Source organism: Vipera berus (assembly GCF_964194415.1).
Source record: "Vipera berus genome assembly, chromosome: 4".
NCBI lineage: Eukaryota > Metazoa > Chordata > Lepidosauria > Squamata > Viperidae > Vipera > Vipera berus.
The window spans coordinates 9,915,733-9,935,675 of record NC_138206.1 but is presented as its reverse complement, the minus strand read 5'-3'; the positions used below and the strand labels follow the sequence as shown (position 1 = coordinate 9,935,675).

The following is a 19,943-nucleotide window of genomic DNA, read 5'->3' as shown; positions in this document are numbered from 1 at the left end:
TTTATCTAGTTCAGCATCCTGTCTCACCCTTGTGGACAACCTGAGGCCACTGGGACATCTTTCCACCTTGAAGGTTTATAAAGAGCTCAGGTACTTGAGGTAAAACAGATCATCCTTCCCTTTCTGATTTGCTGCAGGGAATCATGTTGGAGAAGACTGCTCCCTTAGTGGAGCAGTGGGCTAATGCCTCCTTAAGTAACACCAGCTGCCTGCAATTAGTGCAGGTTCAAGTCCCACCAGGCTCAAGGTTGACTCAGCCTTCCACCCTTCCGAGGTAGGTAAAATGAGGACCCAGATTGTTGGGGGCAATAAGCTGACTTTGTAATAATGCCACTTGGGTGTGTGTGTGTGTGAAAGCCCTAACAAGCAGGCATATACATAGGATGAAGGCTACTGCTAAGCTTGTAAGCCGCCCTGAGTCTTCGGAGAAGGGCGGGATATAAATGGAATTAAAATAAAAATAAAAATAAAATAATACATCACTGTGAGGGCCAGGAGTCACTTAAAACTTGACGCTCTATCTGTCTACTCCTGTTTTGAAGCCACTGCGAATTAGGTATAATCACATCACTGGTAGAAAATGTTACACTTCCGCCAGGTGCTGCGTGAAGTGATTCCTTTGGTTTGTCCTAAAATTTTCACCATTCAGCTTCATTGGATGAATGCTGATTTTTAACACGAGAGAGAGAAAAAAAGTGGGGGGAGGTATCACAATCATCAACATATCCCCCCCCCATCTGTTAACTCATATATTCAAGACTTGCAAACCATTCTATCCTAGGCGCCTTTCTTTCTGTGTTTCTGACAATACTTCCTTTCTGTGCCTTTCCAAGTTCTGCTGGGGTTGCTTCTGTTCCTACAATCTGTTCTAACATTACTCTCGTGATGTTAAAGAAACTAACTTGATGTTGAACATGATAACAGCAGCACGGTTACTGGTGGGACAATATCGGAAGAAGGATAGTTTGCCCACTATAGAAGAATGGGTGTTTAAAGTTTCGAATCTTGCAGAAATGTCTAAGATTTCTGCTTATTTGAAAGATCATTCACAGGAAAGATATATTTCAGTTTGGAGGAGATGGATAAATTATATTCAGAACAAATATGGGACTAAAAAGTTCCATTTAGCTTATGAGTAGATTTTAGTGGGATATTGTTATTGGTATTTTGTTTGTAGTTATGTTAAAGGGGAGTTAAAGCACATTATGAATTTGGTTAATTGTATATTATGCATAATTTTTATTTAGAATATGATTATTGTAACTATAATCCTGTATTTAGCTCTGGGAAGTGGGGGGGGAAGTGGGCGGGTTTGGGGTGAGAGGGATTTGGGGATATATAGTAAAATTTTGTTTTTGTAAAACTCTTTAATAAAAAAAAAACATTACTCTCATCCCGAAACACCCACCCACCCTCATGATTTTTTCAATACTGCAAACGTTCTGTTCCAGACATGGTCTCCACACCACCTTTGTGTAATTATGGTAACTAGCTTTGTAATTTATCAAGGCTTCCTTGCAATCATTTATGGAGCTTCCACGCTATAAGATCATAATCGTAGTAGTAAAGTTGGAAGGGACCTTGGAGGCCATCTAGTCCAACCCCCTGCTTGGGCAGGAAACCCTATACCATTTCAGACAAATGGCTGTCCAGTCTCTTCTTAAAAACTTCCAGTGTTGGAGCATTCACAACTTCTGGAGGCAGGTTGTTCCACTGGTTAATCGTTCTAACTGTCAGGAAGTTTCTCCTTAGTTGCTTCTCTCCTTGACTAGTTTCCATCCGTTGCTTCTTGTCCTGCTTTCAGGTGCTTTGGAGAATAGCTTGACTCCCTTCTTTGGGGCAGCCCCTGAGATATTGGAAGACTGCTATCATGTCACCCCTCACCCTTCTCTTCGTTAAACTACACATACCCAATTCCAGCAACCGTTCCCTATATGTTTTAGCCTCCAGTCCCCCAATCATCTTTGTTGCTCTTCTCTGTACCCTTTCTAGAGTCTCGACATCTTTTTTACATCGTGGTGACATCATTGCATCGTGATGCACAACATTATTCTCCAGAAAGCATCAGAAAGCTTTTCACTCTTAGGGAGATGCATGGAAACTACTAACTTTGGGAATCTGAGAGAGGAAATGTACATTTACCTGCAATAAGTGCGTGTACTTCATCGTCCAGGTTCCGTACCCATCGCAGGAAACAGCTTGTACCCTGCATTTTAAAGGTAATCATGGCAACATTTTCGTCACTGCAACACAATAGATTATTGTTCCCATAATAGATCCCAATAATAGCCTTAAAATTTAATCAGGCAAAAAAACCCTGCTGATTATGGCTTCAGCTTTGATCACTATTTTATAGCTACCCTGTGCTATGACATATAAAATAAACTAAACACTGTATTTGGGGATATATTAAAAGATTGACAAAGCTTCAGCCAAATCCAAAGGGGTAGTAAGAGTCTTTGCACGCATGCAAATGTATGTGTTCGTCCCTTCTTATACAAACATTATTCAGTTATTTAATAATTAGCAACCTGTTATCTTAAATATCCTCCTCACACAAAGAAGCCTGTATATTTCTTATCTACTTTAAACTTCTATTATGGAGAATTTGCTTCACCATTGTGTACATTTAGAATACCTAAATGTACACAATGGTGAAGTAAATTCTCCATAATATATAAAAACTATACATAGTAACGCCTTACCTCTAAATTAGACTTTTTTAGTTTTAATCGTAATGTAACATGTGCGAGCAAGCGTTTTAAACTTAGTGTAAACTGCTTTAAACTTGACAGTAAAAATTTTGATTTTTGTAACAGAGTTGTCAAAGTCTGGAATATGTTACCTGATGCAGTTCTCTCAGCTACTAACTTTCACGGTTTTAATTCCAACTTAACTTCTGTGGACCTCACCCCATATTTAAGAGGTTCTTAAGGGGACATGCGTAAGTGCACTAACATGCCTATCGTCCCCCCAGCCGCCGTCACGTGCTAATTGTTTTCATTTTGCTTGTTCCAATTTGTAATTTTTGTTTCACAAATAAGTGTAAACAAATAGATAAATTTTAGCCAGGCAGCTAAGAAAGTTTGGTGCAGTAGTTAAAAGTGCTGGCCTAGAACAGGAGATGGTGACTTTTAGTCCCACATTAGGCATCAAAAAACCAGCTTTGGGCCAGTCGCTCTTTCTCAGCCCAACCCACCTCACAGGGTTGTTGTTGTGGGGGAAATAGGAGGAGGAAGGTGTGCTGTATATGTCTGATGCCTTGAGTTAATTATAAAAACAACAAAGGTGGGATATAACCACATAAATTAATAATGAAAAGTGATAATCGAGCACAACAGAACGCAGGTGCCATTAGGCATTTTACATCGCGGGCGTCAAACTCGATCACGTCACGTGACGTATCGTGACGTTTTTTGCCTTTGCAGAGCCGGGATGGGCGTGGCCTGTGCGTGACACATCCGGCCTGCGGGCTGCCAGTTGGACACCTGTTTTACATGAAGGCAGCATTGCAAAATCAGAAAGCATTTCCTTCCGCTGATTTCTAGTCTGAAGTTCTACCGTTTCAGCCAATCCATTAGCTGAGTGGACAGTCTGCCTGTTTTGATTCCTATACAAGCTTGTAGAAAGAAATAACCTTCACAAAGCAACTCTTTCGCTGTGCTAGGGGAAAAAACAAAAACCCAGGCATGTAGAGAAAGTGGGACTTGCTTGCATAGTAAACCTATTTGTAGTTACGTGAGGAAAATTAGGAGGAGGAAGGAACATTTTGTGTGTTCGCTTTATTTGTAAAAATAATGGCAGCGGGGAATGAATGAATGAATGAACGAACGAACGAACGAACGAATGAATGAATGAATGAAATTGATTAAAAATTAATTTTAACCAAACTCATTAATAACATTCATTAAAATTCAAGCTAATTGAAAATATTAAGGGTGGTTTTATAACAACCACTTAGCTAAACTTCTATTTACTGAGCCATGACAATACCATTTTTTTTTAAGCCTCACATTTTTGCGACTCGATTTAAGACTCACATTTTTGCGACTTGTTGTTCCCTCTGGGCTTACTGAGTAATGGAATGTTATAGGTCAGAGAAAGTGAAATCCTGTCAATTTCCACCTTGCCCCTAATTAAGGAGGTTATGCATTTCTGACTCAACCCACCAATTTCCCTCTAATGCTCACTAAAGCGCATTAAGTCTTTATCCACATTAGGTTAAAAATGAGGTTGGATAATGCCACCATATAAACATATATATATATATATATTCCCTCCAAAACTGTTTGCAGATAACACGTTTCATTTCGCTTCAAGAGATACTCTGCTCCGGAACAATCAAGGTACTTAACTAAAAGGTTGCAACAGCAGCAACTGCCAGATGAGGAGCTTAGCATAATTGCGTTCTAATTTTTTCAGCACTTTTGAAACTTACTTTGTATATACTGACAAATGACCCCAGGAAAGCTCCAAGCTGGAAATTTTCTTTGTTGTAGAAAAGCGAGAGAAGCCGGGATGGTTTTGTAAACAGATGTCGGAACGTGGATGGGATGCGAAGGCAACACTGGATCAAGTATCCAACGCTAAACATCCTAATGAAGCCCTAGAAAAAATATTCAGAAGGTGCCACTGAGAGGAAAACAGTGTCAGGAATTCCACAAATGAGCTTCGCAAGGAACAATTGAAATGATTTCCGCTCTTTGCTAAATAGCCTTCTGGTTCCGATTTGTTTTTATCTCAAAATGTTATTATTGGATCAATCTGATTTGTATTTCCCAGATAGTCTGCACAGTCTATTGTAGTAGTCCTCTACTTACGACCACAATTGGGCCCCAAGTTTCTGTCGTTCAGTAAGACAGCGGTTAAGTGAATTTTGCCCCATTTTATGATCTTTCTTGCCTCCGTTGTTAAAGTGAATCACTGCAGTTGGTAAGTTAGTCGTCCGGCTGTTCAGTGAATGGGGCTTCCCCCCCCCATTGACTTTGCTCATCAAAAGGTCGCAAAAGGGGATCACATGACCCCGGGACACAGCAGAGGATCTTAAATATGAACCAGTTTGCCAAACATCTGAATTTTGATCGCATGATCATGGGTAATGCTGGAAAGGTCGTAACTGTGAAAAATGTTCATAAGTCGCTTTTTTTTCAGTGCCGTTGTAACTTTGAGCGGTCGCTAAACAAATTGTCATAAGTTGAAGACTACCTGTCCAGCTACACCTCAACTTACAACCATTCATTTAGTGACTGTTTGAAGTTACAATGGCACTGGGGGGGAAAAGTGACTTATGGCCATTCTTCACAGTTACGACCACTGCAGCAACCCCATGGCCACGGGATTAAAATTTGGGAGTTTAGCAAATTTAAGTTTAGTTTATGACAGTTGCAGCATCCCGAAGTCATGTGATCATCATTGAAACCTTCCCAGCTGGCTTCCAACCAAAAAGTCATTGGGGGAAGCCAGATTCACTTAGTAACCACGTGATTTACTTAACAACCACAATGAGTCACTTAACAAGAGGGCCAAAATAGATCGTAAAATGGGGTACAATTGGTTTAACAACTGCCTTGCTTAGCAATGGAAATTTTGGGCTTCATTGTGAGAACTATCTGTATGAACTCTAGCCCTTTTCAGATATTTTGAAATAACTATTTTTTTTTCCTTTTATCTTATTGAAGGCTGACTTTTGCGTTTTATTTGTTGGTCTATGACCAAATAAAGATTTGGCTTGATTTCAGCTTCCCTATAAAACTCGCTTTTAATGTCAAGACTTGAGATGGACAGATTTCATTTCTACCTGGAAGCCACAGACCTGAAACCATGTTGTATTTACAAAGTTTTCAATTTATGGGAAAGAATAATTACTGGTTGACATTACATTTCCTCCAGAAACCTCCAAGTTGTTGTTGGCTCTTCTCTTTGGACACCTTTAGAAAAATCTTGGGAGGCCAATGAGGCTTGGAGAGGCTGATTGATTTGCCCAAAGAGAACTTTGAAACTGACATTGTTGGGACTGAGTAACAATCTGAACCTAGGTCAGCTTTGTCCCAGGGCTACACAGAGATCTCGAGGCTATCACTCTCCAAACATTCAATAACTCCTTGGGGAAGAATGAACTTCTTGATTCCCAGCTCAGCTATTTATTTTTAGTAGACCTTGAGCGTTTCCTTTTCTTGGGAATTTGGGCAGCTACTCATGGCCTACAACCACGTAGCTTTGCAGGGATTCGCTGGTAGCACTACAGATAAAAATTAAAAACAAGCAGCTCGAGGAATATTTCATTAACTCGTCACACACCCTTCCCTGGCATCTTAAAAGCAGCGTGTTACATTTCCCCTCTCTCTTGTGAATCAATTTGTCCAAACAAATTAGCTCTATCAGTCAATTCATCTCTGCTTCGCTTTAGTGGCGCTGGGGCATTAGTTTCACTCAAAACAGAAAGTCAAATCTCTTGCTCCTTAGTACCGTTGCCCGTGGACCAAACCTCCGTACTGGGTTGTGAAACAGAAAGGGAAGCATTGCGGTGAGAAAGATCTTCTCACAAAGTTAATATTGGGTTGGGGGGGAAATGTGACCAGGGGATTTGGGCAGGCTGGTGCAATGTAGGCCATTGGAGGTGGGCTTCTCACCTTTCGCTTTGCTAGCGAATGTTCCAAAAAGGGTGGCGTCTGTGCGAGCACAAAGCCACGGGCGAGAATGTACCAGCACCACAATGTTTAAGGGGAAAAACTCAGAACACAAAAGATATTTATGAAAGCATAGGAACTAGAATTCACACTCGAGCATTTTCAACGCTTCAGTTCTTTCAGGAACTACTTTGCAAGGGATACCCCTGAGCGAAAGGAGATTTAGGTGTTGTAAAGAGTTCCAATTAATGCTAATTAGCGGATTTAATGATTTGTTTCAATATCTAGACCACTTTCAGGGCTCTGAATACGTGTGCAAGCTATTCTCTAGAAGAGGGCACGCTGGCCTAATGGTTAAGATGCTGGGCTTGTCAACCAGAAGCTCGGCAGTTCGAGATCCTAGAGCCACGTGATGGACGAGCTCCCGTTCATGCCTCAGCTCCTGTCAATCTAGCAGTTCAAAAGCATGCAAATGCAAGTAGATAAATAGGTACCACTTCGGTGGGAAGTTAAGAGCATTCCATGTGCCTTGGCATATAGTCATGTTGGCCACATGAGGATGGAAGTGTCTTCAGACAATGCTGGCTCCCTCAACTAAGAAATGGAGATGAACACACACACACACACACACACACACACACACACACACACACACACACACACACACATTTGGACACGACTGGACAAGGGAAACCTCTATTTTTACTTTTGTTATTCAGACCTAGCACCTGCCTTTCAGATTTACAGCTGTCAGAATAAGTGACTATATCTTGTATAGTACTTCTTCACAGATTCACAGTACGACCTCAACTCATTGGGAATACTACCTTGGCAGCTAGTAAAGTTGTTTGAGAATGGGGAAGTCTGTCTAAACTTTCATATTTACTTGAAATTCGGTATTCTGCAAGCAAGGAAGAGAAAGACCTGTTTTAGCAGTGATGTCAGCAAGTAGCAAAAACAATAATGCCATAAAAGGCTCCGGTGCTGAGAAGGGTAGGCAAGATCCTAGATGTCTACTCATCCATATGATGTCACTGCCTGTCTTACCTCTGTTTGTTCTACATATCTCCGTGTCATTCCCATACACCATAATGCTTTTCAGGAATGTTCTTCCCACCTTCTACCTATGCGTTAAAGCAGCATTTTAAAAACGTGGCAACTTTAAGATGTGTGGACTTCAACTTCTTGCACTGCTGGCTGGAAGTCTAGAAAACTGAAATCCGCCTAGCTTAAAGTTGCCACGTTTGAAAAACATTGTAGATTTTTGCTGTCCTCTTTCTAATGGCCTGCCATTCTGAACATTTTTCTTTTAGCTTTCAAGTAATGTGATTCTTGGGAATCTGTAGGAGTCCTTTGTAAGGCTGTCAAATCAGATTTCTAAACCCTTCTGTCTCACAAATAAACTAGTGTCAACATGGCTAAGTGAAAGAGCATAGTACAACTTATCGGAAAGCAAATAGCTCCAGATCTCAAGCTACTAAAGGGAGCCAAACCACACAAGTAAAGAAAAAGGCAAAACAATTTCAGAGTCATTAACCTCAAGGAAAATTCCTCTTGGACCCCAAATGCAGATAAAAGTTGCACATGTAAAAACAGTTTAAAGAAATAAATATTTTTTGCAGAGTTAACTTCCTTCCTATCTAAAAAAAAACCCCAAAAAACTGGATCCCTCAGCTAGGGAACGAAGATAAGCAACACCGCTAGAATTGGACACAACTGGACCGGGGGAACTTGTGCTTTTCTCTATCTAAATGTACTGGATGGCCACCAGTTCATTTAGAATACAGGTAGTCCTCGACTTATGACCACAATTCAGCCCACAATTTTCTGTTGCTAAGCAAATAAAAAGTTGAGTGAATTTTGCCCCCCCTCCCCCATTTTATGACTTTTCTGGCCACCGTTAAGTGAACTGCTGCATTTGTTAAATTAGTAACACGGCTATTAAGTGAATCTGGCTTCCCCCATTGACTTTGCTTGTTTAGAAGGTCACAAAAGGGAATCACGTGACCCTGGGACACTGCAGCCGTCATAAATATGAGCCAGTTGCCAAATGTTCAAATTTTGATTACATGACCATGGGGATGCTGCAACGGTCATAAATGGTCATGTCACTTTTTTCAGTGCTGTTGAAACTTCAAACAGTCACTGAACGAACTATTGTAAGTCAAGAATTAGTAAAGGTAAAGGTAAAGGTTCCCCCGCACATGCGTGCCAGTCGTTTCCAACTCTAGGGGCCGGTGCTCATCTTCGTTTCAAAGCCGAAGAGCCAGCGCTTGTCCGAGGACGCCTCCGTGGTCATGTGGCCGGCATGACTAGACGCCAAAGGCGCACGGAACGCTGTTACCTTCCCACCGGAGTGGTCTCTATTTTTCTACTTGCATTTTTACGTGCTTTCGAACTGCTAGGTTGGCAGAAGCTGGGATGAGTAACAGGCGCTCACTCTGCTATGCGGCACTCGGGATTCGACCCGCCAAACTGCCGACCTTCTGATCGACAAGCTCAGCGTCCTAACCCACTGAGCCACCGTGTCCCTTCAAGTCAAGAATTACCTGTACATATATTGTGAGTTTCATTCCACTTAAACACAACTAGCACACAGTTAAAGGTGAAGAACCTGGGTATTCCGGAAGCCATCAGATCCCTCTACCGATTGTGTGAAGCACAATCTGATTTTATTTCTTTGGTCCTCTAGCCAAGATATTTTAAATGGCTGGCAGGAAGGAATTAGTTGTCTTGTGCAGTTCCACAACCGAGAGATTTAATGTACTTTTCTCTTCCAGCATTAGAAAAATGCAGCTGATTAGGCGCAGTTGCTAGAAGTAAACAAAATAACACAAACCCACACGTTTGTGGTTTTTTTCAATCGATCCGATCCAATGTCTCTAAAATAATATGTATTTTGTCGTAGTTAACTAGAATAAGAAAATTTTCTCGATACTTAAAAGATAGAAAGGGGTCAACTGTAGGTTGCCCCACTTTGTTCGCTAGTGAAGGAGGGAATGCCAGAAAAATGTGACGCATAAAGAAGTACAGCAATGGCAAGTCAACCTCTTTGGCAGGAAGAAAAGCTATGACAGATTAGAAAAACTGCTAGTAGCTGTCCTTTCCAGAATAAAGAGGCAATTGTTCCATTAAGAAAATAAAACCACATCAGGCTTTCCTTAGCAAACAGCTGCTGCTGATTCCGTCCAAAGATCGCCTTAGAAAAATATCAGAATTGCTTGTCTTCCTCTTAAAAATCTTAGTCCACGTGTTTCCAACCAGAAGGAAATGGCCTAAAATACTGATTTTTGCCTCAATTAATATAAAATAAGGCCATTAATCCAGACTGGCCAACAACTCCAGGATTCGGTTTGGCTAGAGTTCCTTAACATGAAGAAGGCACCATCACCCCTGTTCTGGGTGAGCCCTTGGCTCTTAATCTATTTAATTTTTGTAATTGTAATTCTTCCTATATTTATAATTGTTTCTATACCTCTATTTTTATTGTATTTTAAGCTGCCCAGAGTCACTCTGGACAGCGAGATGGGCAACATATACAGTGAACCAATGAGTAATAAATAAGCAGGCAGATTTCCTTTTAAACACTCCACTTTCAACATGTGGCACTCTGGGTTTTGTGTGTGTGTGTGTGTGTGTGTGTGTGTGTGTGTGTGTGTGTGTGTGTGTCCTGCTCAAGATTTCCCAAAGGTCTTGGTTGATTATTGTGAGAAAGGGAACACACTACACCATTTACAATGACCCTTTCAATTTCTTGACTTTCAAGGAGGTTGTCTTCTATTTTTAAACAGAGCATTTAAAAAATCTTGATGATTTATTTATAGTGCTGATTACTGTGTATTACTTTACAGGGTCAGGGTACAAGAATTTTGGGTGTGATTAAACAGGCCAGTGTGTGCTGGTAGCAATGATGGAAGTAATTGATGAAAATATGCCTATGCAATGAAATTTAAGACCACTTACGTGAGACTTAAAACAGACTATTGTGAACGAAGTCAATGCATAAGTTGCAACTAAAGCTGACCAACAACCAGCCTCTTGTGTGGAGTACTAGACGTTTGGATTGTACTGGTATGTATGTGGCTGGTTGTAATCTGCTATGGTACAAGAGCTGACACACAGGAAGTAGAAAAGACTTGCTCAGCACAAACACTCAACAAACGCACTTTGTCAAAATGTGCAAGCTACTGAATTGCAACTTGTCTTCCATATGCTGGTATGTTTTTTTTTAACCCGCTGTTGAAAAAACCAAAACCACTTAACTCTGAATGGAAGAAATAACAGGGCAAATAAAACATTTTTCTTCAAAAGCCAGTTTGCCCTATAAATATTACTTTCAAAATCCAAAATTTAAAATCTGCCGGAGTCCCACCAAAGCAAGTAGAAGCAGGTGTGCCCACTTATCCTAATCAAATTCCAGACAAAATAATTTCCCTGCAGTTACGGAAAGAAAACGCTATCACATTCTGGGCAAGGATAATTTATATCCCTGGACAACAATTGCTCTTCCTGTAAGCAACAACTCTGTATTTTCTCCCATTCGCTTTAAACTATATTCACAGGTTGACTTCAAAAAAAAATTGTCCCAATACGTAGAGAGGCACAGCTGTATGGATGCTGCTAACTTGAGCTGCTGAGCACAGCACATTCCCAATATTTGAGCTGATCTGGGGGACCGGTTGTACGTGGGATCTGTTACATACTTTCTGGCCTTGATTAAATTAGTCAACACACACAAGATCTCGCTCTTCACTCACTTTAAGAGTTTACCGTTGACACTAATAATGAATTGTTTCTTCCACCTGCAAGACAACAGTAGCCCCCAAAGGAAAAAGTCGCTTGTTAAAGCAACATTCTTTTGAAGATGCTTGCTTAAGGAGGGTGGTCACCCAAAAAGGTTACTCTAACTAGAGTTGCAGAAGCTGCTAGTTCACTGCACCTGTTAGTGTAAACCTCCTGATGCTTTACTTAAAAAAAATACAGTTACTTCGATTGTTAACAATCCAGTATTTTCTCCAACCATAAGAAAGGCTGAGCGCCAAAGAATTGAGGCCTTTGAACTATGGTGCTGGAGAAGACTCCTGCGAGTCCCTTGGATTGCGAGGCGTTCAAACCGGTCAGTCCTAGAGGAGATCAACCCTGACTGCTCTTTAGAAGGCCAGATCCTGAAGTTGAAACTCAAATATTTTGGCCACCTCATGAGAAGGAAGGACTCACTGGAGAAGAGCCTCATGCTGGGAAGGATTGAGGGCAATAGAAGAAGGGGACGACAGAGAATGAGGTGGCTGGATGGAGTCACTGAAGCAGTAGGCGTGAGCTTAAATGGACTCCAGAAGATGGTAGAGGACAGGAAGGCCTGGAGGAACGTTGTCCATGGGGTCGCGATGGGTCGGACACAACTTCACAACTAACAACCACCACAACAACATTTTCTCCACCACAACAATCAAGCAAATGCCTCAAAATAATCAAGGCTGGAAAGCCATTTTGTTTGTTCCGTGGCTATAGCATGAGGGATAAAATCTCCACTCAACTTATACTAAGGCAGGGGTGGCCAACCTTGGCCACTTTTAACACCTGTGGACTTCAACTCCTACAATTTCCCAGCCAGCATGGCTGGCCAAGGAATTCTGGGAGTTGAAGTCCGTAAGTCTTAAACTTGCCAAGGTTGAATACTCTGCTCTAAGAGACTGGAGAATCTGCGTTGTTTAAATATGTCCTGGATTTTTTGGAGGAAAAACTTAAAAAGAAGATGAGACAGTTATTGAGGAAAAAGAATTCTTTGGAAAGGCATCGCTAAGACACCCAGAACTACAGTAGTCCTTGACTTACAACCATCACTGAGGCTACCAATTATGGTCATAAATCATGACAGTTGTAAAGTGGGTCACACAGGTAACCAACCTGAATTTACGCCTTTTTTTGTGGTGGTTATTAAGCAAACACCATGGTCATTAAGTGAAACTATTGTTTGCCATGGGACCCTTTTCTCAGAAACTGGAAGTAAACCCTGTTTGTGTGTGTGTGTGTGTGTGTGTGTGTGTGTGTGTGTATGTGTGTGTAAATATTGTAAACCAGGGGTGTCAAACTCAATTTCATTGAGGGCCGCATCAGCATTGCGGTTGCCCTCAGGGGGCCGGTTGGGTGGGGGCAGGTGGGCGTGGCCTACTGGGTGGGCGTGGCTAGAGCGCGTATGGCCTACTGGGTGGGCGTGGCCAGCTCTACATTGTTCGCATCAAGGGTGCCTATGGGGGCCTGGGCAGGAGTGGGACAGATCTGAGGGTCTCTGGCAGGAGGAGGGTCTCTGGGCCAGGGCCAAGGCAGTGGGGGCCGTTCCCTCACTGTTTCCAGGATGGCTTCGCGGGCACACATGAAACCACTTCGCGGGCCGGATCTGCCCCCCGGGCCTTGTGTTTGACATGTCTGTTGTAAACTGATCATGTACAAATGGGGAGCGCGGGAAATTTGGAACCAGTTCATAAATATCTTTCGGGGGGGTTCATTATAACTCTGAAAGATCGCTAAGTAACTGGTCGTAAGTCGAGGATTACCTGTATAAAATATAAGATAAGCATGCTTATTGCAAACTCCTTATTGCAATCCAATTTATGCACATCTCTCAGCATCTATGCCAGGGGTGTCAAACTGTCAGCCCAAAGGCCGGATGTGTCATGGCGAAACGGCACCCACCCCATTGCCAGCAACGGGAAAAAAGCTGCGATACGTCATGACACATCACGTGATGTTGCGAGTTTGACACCCCTGATCTATGGGCTGTCTAAAGTTTACCCAAGCAATAATTTAACTTGCATTCTTAAGCAGCTAACATACCAATGAATCAGACTTTTGTGCAGAAGAAAGAAAGAAGTAAAAAAGAAAGTAAACAGGGCAATATCCACAACATTTTTATTTGTGATCACAGCTGGTGTCTTGCACTTCAGCCCACTGCCATCTATAAGGGTTGCACAACAAACCCTGCTTACATCCGTGGGAATTGCAGACAGCTGTTAAAGATCATGTGTTCATTTAGCCGATAATCATACACAAGGCAGTTTTAGTCTATATATTCTGCTCATGTGCTGCAGGTGACACATAGCTAACATACCAAGATGAGATATACATACCAAAGTTTAATCAACTATGATATTGATCCTGCATTTGCTGGGCTTTCTGCAACACAGCAAACTATATCCCAGGAATTCATCCATTTTTCTGCTTAGAACCATACCTGGATCCATATGTTCTGCTCTAATAGTAGAGCAGAATTTGTAAATTAAGTATTGAGTGTTTATTGGAGGTAAAAATAATCGGAAACTGGTGGCTAGTGATATTCATGGCATATAAAAGAGGACTGCCTGCAAGAATATCTAGAATTTGGTGGGAGAAATAAACTAAAAGAAGGATCGTAACAGGATTTATGATGAAGCAATCAGAATGATTGAACAGAAAAGAAATATACTAATATGATTATTGTTTTTAGGAATATTGGGGGGGGATTATACATTTAATTGTTATTTATCAAAATAATAAGAACTGTATTAAACCAATGCTTGCAAAAGAGGTTATTTCGGGGAAAGAGGAAATCAACTAAAATTAATATGTGGAATATGGATTATAGAAATTAATTGTTAATGATTCATTTACAAATGTAACCCAGACAACGCACTGTTCACCAATTATTGAGTGGGGGGAAAAATCAATTTTTTTTAAAGAGGACTGCCTGTGTTTTATCTATTGCCTATCTCTGCCATAACTATGGTTTACTAGTTACAACTGCGATGTCCACCTAATCCATTAAGGCAAAAGGACATGGCTTGAGAGATTGTCTGACAAGAATCATGTATAATTTAACATTCCTTCTAGGTCACCATATCCATTTCTAGACCACAGATTAAGGATTTAGAGCGGGAACAACTCCATCAGAACTTTCATCAGCTTCTGTAATTTCCCTGTTAATTTTTAGATTTCTCTCTGCAAATGGAAGGGTTAGTGTTGACTCACTTTAATACAATATGAGAAGCAATTATCTTCATAGTGCTTACAGCATCTGTGCCTGGGACCATTTTTGCATCTGAAAAAGCAAATAAAACAGTGTTGACTCTCTAGATTTCTTCTGCATTCCACAGGTACCGTACATGTTCCTTTTTTTTCCTCCAACACATACAAAGTATTCTCCTATCAGTCCTTCATTATTTGTATTTACCAAGGTTTTATTTACGATACTTAGATGTAGATACCTGTAACAGTAAGCTTTGAAAATGCGGCACAACTCATACAAATAAAGGCACAATGGGATATCACAAAGAAACCCACGTATAGGATGTAAGAAAAGCAGGATTTGATGAACTCACTGCTCACTGCCAGCAGTTCGAGTCTCACCAGCTCAAGGCTGACTCAGCCTTCCATCCTTCTGAGGTTGGTAAAAATGAGGATCCAGATTGTGGGGGGGGGGGCAAATGTGCTGACTCTGTAAACCGCTTAGAGAGGGCTGTAAAAGCACTGTAAAGCTGTATAAAAGTCTAAGTGCTATTGCCATTAAGAACTATATCGCCTCCGATATGCAGCCTATGAGCAGAAAACTATGCTTTCAGCCTTATTACTAATTCTAACATCAATTCCTTCTGCGTCTTTTTTTTTTAAAAAATAGCAGTGCAAGAATGTATGAATATGTATGTGTTCATTTCCCCCCCCCCCAAGAAAAATAGACCAGGCTTTCTCCCATGCCTTCACTTGGACATCAGAACCTTGTTGCAAACAACACAATCATCCTGGACAGAAAGAAAAAAAATCTCAGTGACATCCTACAGCTGCGTTTTAAAGACCATGTAACCCCAATATTCATTTCTAGGTTAAGTTTATGGGGAAAAAGGGACCCCATCAGCTGAGAGAGCAGGTAGCCAGGAATGTGTTTGGCACTGTTATACACCTCCCTGAAGAAATACCGCAGAGAAAGGGCACAAAGTTACTTGGGAGATTATATATTTGGCTTTCCAGTTCCAGCAGAGAATCTGTATATGCCTGCCAAATTTGTATTCTTCTGAGTTCACAGGACTTCACTTTCCATAAGCGTTAGAACTGTGCAAATCTGTCATGGGGGATTCCAGCAGTTTTATGGCAGAAAACTGGCAGAGGAATGGAAAATGATAAATACTTCATGGAGGGCTATCCAGTTGTTAGACATTATCAGCTGGAATGACAAGGAAATCAATGTGATCCTGGTTCTAAGACATGAAATTTTCTTGCACTCAAATATTGGTAGTTGCACCACAAAACAACATTACTCAGTCTTCATACCGTGCCAAATATTTTTGGAAGCTTTGAATTATGTGCTGCAAAGGCGTATTAGTCATAAATCATCTATCCGGGTCCCTTTTGTGTAGCAAAAATGGTAATGAGGACATGATCAAGTTACAGACATTTAGACTTAGCTATATCTGAAAGGAAACATATGGGAGAGAAACATGATAGAGGATTAGGATTAAGAACTCAATGGTTTTTTGGGACATGTGCAAATGGGACATTAGAAATACCAAAGGAGGTTTATTCACCTTGTTTGCTGAATGTTCAGGACTTTTTTTTTTAAAGCCCAGCAGTAAGAGGTTTTTTTGATGGAGCTGATATTGACTGAGTAGTGATAGCTTTTTGTAAGGCTTTGGGTAATTTGCTGTTGAATAAAGTTTCTTACCTGGATTAATCCAAACATGTACCAAATTGAGCTCTTCAGCCTACTAAAAATGGAACACTGGGTCTTTTTTTTATTTCTGGAACTTTACAGGCTGGTTCATTCAAGGAAATATACCATGAAAAACCAGGAATCTTGAGAATTCAGACAGTAAAATGTATCTTGACATATTTTCTCTTCTGCTACGGAAACTAGCAACAATAAGCTATTTACTGGCTGGTGCTCCATTCTGATTTAGGGCCATCCCACTTCACAGGTTTTCCATTCTACGTCAGAGGGCACATGATGGCAAACACACCTAATACAGGTAGTCCTCGATTTAGTGACCATTTAGTGACCATTCAAAGTTACAATGGCACTGGGAAAAAGTGACTTAGGAACATTTTTCACACTTATAACCATTGCAGCATCCCCATGGTCAGGGGTAAGCAACCTCGGCTCTTTTATGACTCATGGACTTCAACTCCCAGAATTCCTGAGTCAGCTGACCCTGACCATGGTCATACGATCAAAATTTGGATGGTTGGCAACTGGCATGTATTTATGACGGTTGCAGTGTCCCGGGGTCATAAATCAAGGATCATCCGTACTCCATCCTTTTCCTATTTTCCCCACAACGATAACCTTGTGAGGTGAGTTGGGCTGAGAAAGAGTAACTTCCCAAGGTCACCCAGCCATATTTTCAGGCATCAGGCAGGACTAGAATTCACAGTTTCCTGGTTTCTCGCCTGGTGCCTTAAACCACCAGACCAAAGTGGCTCTCAATTTATAGAAGACCAAGTGGGTCCTTTAATTGAAAAGACCTGACCCCAATCCTAATTTTTCCATCTAAAACCAAAGTAGCTGTTCAGCATCTAAACCAATCCTTGATGTCAACAAGTGAACGAAGGGGAAGAAATTAAAACTTAATCTAAAGAACCGAGGTTCCAGTTCTTTTGAGTAGGATTATAAACTTGGGAGTGGCTTCTAGATTTAATCCTGAACTTAGATGCCAAAAGTTCTGGATACGGAGGTAGAGGGTTTCATAGTTTGGAGAAGTAGGCCAGCTAGGCCCATTCCCAGAGATCTGTTAACTGATCAATAACTAAACTATATCAGCATAGGTCTATTCCTGTCCCTATCCCTATCCATTCTACCATACCCTTATTCTATAATAGTTGGGCTATTTTTAAAGAAGTGTTTGGAAATTTTTACCCAGCCCAGAATGTACTTGACGAACTTTAGTCACCATCACCAAAAAAGATGTTGAGAGTTTGGAAAAAATTCAGAGAAGAGCAACTAAGGCAGGGGTGTCAAACTCAATTTCATTGAGGGCCGCATCAGCATTACAGTTGCCCTCAAGGGGCCGGGTGGGGATGGCGAGGGTGGGGATGGCCTACTGGGTGGGCGTGGCTAGAGTGCGTATGGCCTACTGGGTGGGCGTGGCCAGCTCTACATCGTTCGCATCAAGGGTGCCTATGGGGGCCTGGGCAGGAGTGGGACAGATCTGAGGGTCTCTGGCAGGAGGAGGGTCTCTGGGCCAGGGCCAAGGCAGTGGGGGCCGTTCCCTCACTGTTTCCAGGATGGCTTCGCGGGCCACATGAAACCACTTCGCGGGCCAGATCCGGGCCCCGGGCCTTGTGTTTGACATGTCTGAACTAAGGTGATCCAAGGCCTGGAGACTAAAACATACAAAGAACGGCCGCGGAACTTGGGTTTAAATTAGTCTAAAGAAAAGAAAAAATAGGGGAGACATGATAAGCAGTGTTCTAGTATGTGAGGGGCTGCCACAAGGCAGAGGGGACCAGGTTGTTCACAAAAGCACCAGAGGGAAGGACGAGAAACAATGGTTGCAAACTGACCAAAGAGAGAAGCAACCTAGAATTAAGGAGAAACTTCCTGACAGTGAGGATAATTAACCAGTGGAATAGTTTGCCTCCAGAAATCGTGGATGCTCCATCACTGGAGATTTTTAAGAAGAGGCCAGACCAGGGGTGTCAAAATCTCATGCTGAAAAAGGGCCACCTTATATTAGATTTGTCGATCTCCTACCACCTGGCAAGATCACCTTTTTGGTTTTTTAAGATCGCTTTATTGATGTAAGTTTCACTATGGATTTCTATCTATTTCTTAGTTGTAAATAAGTTTTAATGTGTTTGCTTTAAATATTTAATTATAATTGTACAGCTTGCCTTTTACTTTCTTCTTTTTTTGTGCACCATTTATAATAGAAAGGTTAGATATGAATCACCTGCTTGCTCCCTGGTAACTAACTGCCATGTTCATTAATTAAAATATTGATTTCTTTTCATTCAAGGCAGTTCACTGTATTCTAGCTCCCCGATACAATCAAGTATAAAACAAAACTGGGGGGGGAAGAATTGCAAAAGGAATTTAAAAACCACATGTGATCTTTTGAGGCATTACTACTGGAAAAAAAACAGGAAATCAATCAATTGTTCATGTGCAATGTACACTCATTACTTGCTCTAAAAAAGGCCATTCCCTGACAGATTTGTGAAATAAACATTAATAAATGGAAAGATGTACGCATGCACAGAATGGGTTCCTCTGTGTGTATGCAACCGTGGCAGAATGAGATATGTAAATATTTCAGGTAATCAGCACAAATATTGGGGTCAAAATAAAAAAAGAGGCAGTGTAAGGTTATAATTGCACAAGATAATGTACAGATAAAACAAGACATTACAAAGAATAAAAGTTTTACACTCACATGTTTTCCACAATTTTTTTGGTAGCAGCAATAAAATTCATTTGTTGTGTTATATCTTTGCAGTGTTTTATTTTTCTTTCTCGCTTTACAAAAGCGCCTTCTGGTACATACGAATGGGTGGGAATTTCTTCTTTCCCTACAATGAATCTGATAAGAAAAGAGAACACATTTATTAGCTACCTGTGCTCCATTATTCCTTTTATAACATATATTACAACGGCTTCTAAATTATATAACAAAACGGGATATTTACAGTTTAAAACTTTTATGGTAAGGGTTTTAACGTTTTGCTACTATGTTAAGACATATTAGCTTTTTTGCTAATATGTTAGATTCACATAGGTACAAAATGATGTGTTTATTTTTTAAAAAATAGGGAACTCTGCTTATTATTACAAGACTTAATATTCTATTGTAAACGTACCACTGATGACAACAAGAGTTTGGAAAGTAACAAAAGAATGTACTTCTCTATATATGAAACATGTACAAATACTAACGTCTGGGTTTTTTTTATTTGTGTGAAGTCATAACAACTTTATATATCGTGGCCATCCAATATAGAAATGAGGTAACCAAGAGAAAGTGAGTTGTGGGAAGATAATGCAGGTAGTCCTTGATTTATGGCCTGTTGCTTAGTGACTACGCAAACTTAGTGACCTCCCAAGGGCTGCTTATAAGCCAGATTCAAAGTTTTGATGCTTCCAACCCTATGGTCATGTGATCCCATTTTGGGACCTTGGCAAACAATTTGCATTTATGGTTTTTTGCAGCATCGGGTGGTCGCATCATTGCAATTTATGATTTATTTTGGCAAAACCGGCATTTACTCCTGGTTTCCAGGCAAAAATGCTCGCTGCAGAGAACGGATTTGCTTAATGAACGTGGTGTTTGTAAAGAAGACAGATATTCACTTAATGAC

At 40.9% G+C, this 19,943-nt stretch overlaps 1 protein-coding gene across 1 annotated transcript in view; it reads right to left on the bottom strand.

The window, feature by feature from the left end:
- TMEM135 (transmembrane protein 135) overlaps nucleotides 1-19,943 on the bottom strand; it is a 172,237-nt gene that overhangs the window by 8,793 nt on the left and 143,501 nt on the right. The window contains exons 8-11 of the mRNA XM_081327589.1: nucleotides 19,022-19,168; nucleotides 14,628-14,697; nucleotides 4,439-4,606; nucleotides 2,143-2,206 (exon numbers count right to left, since the gene is read on the bottom strand). Of these exons, the coding sequence (XP_081183715.1) occupies nucleotides 2,143-2,206; nucleotides 4,439-4,606; nucleotides 14,628-14,697; nucleotides 19,022-19,168 (449 nt within the window). The remainder of the gene's footprint in view (nucleotides 1-2,142; nucleotides 2,207-4,438; nucleotides 4,607-14,627; nucleotides 14,698-19,021; nucleotides 19,169-19,943) is intronic.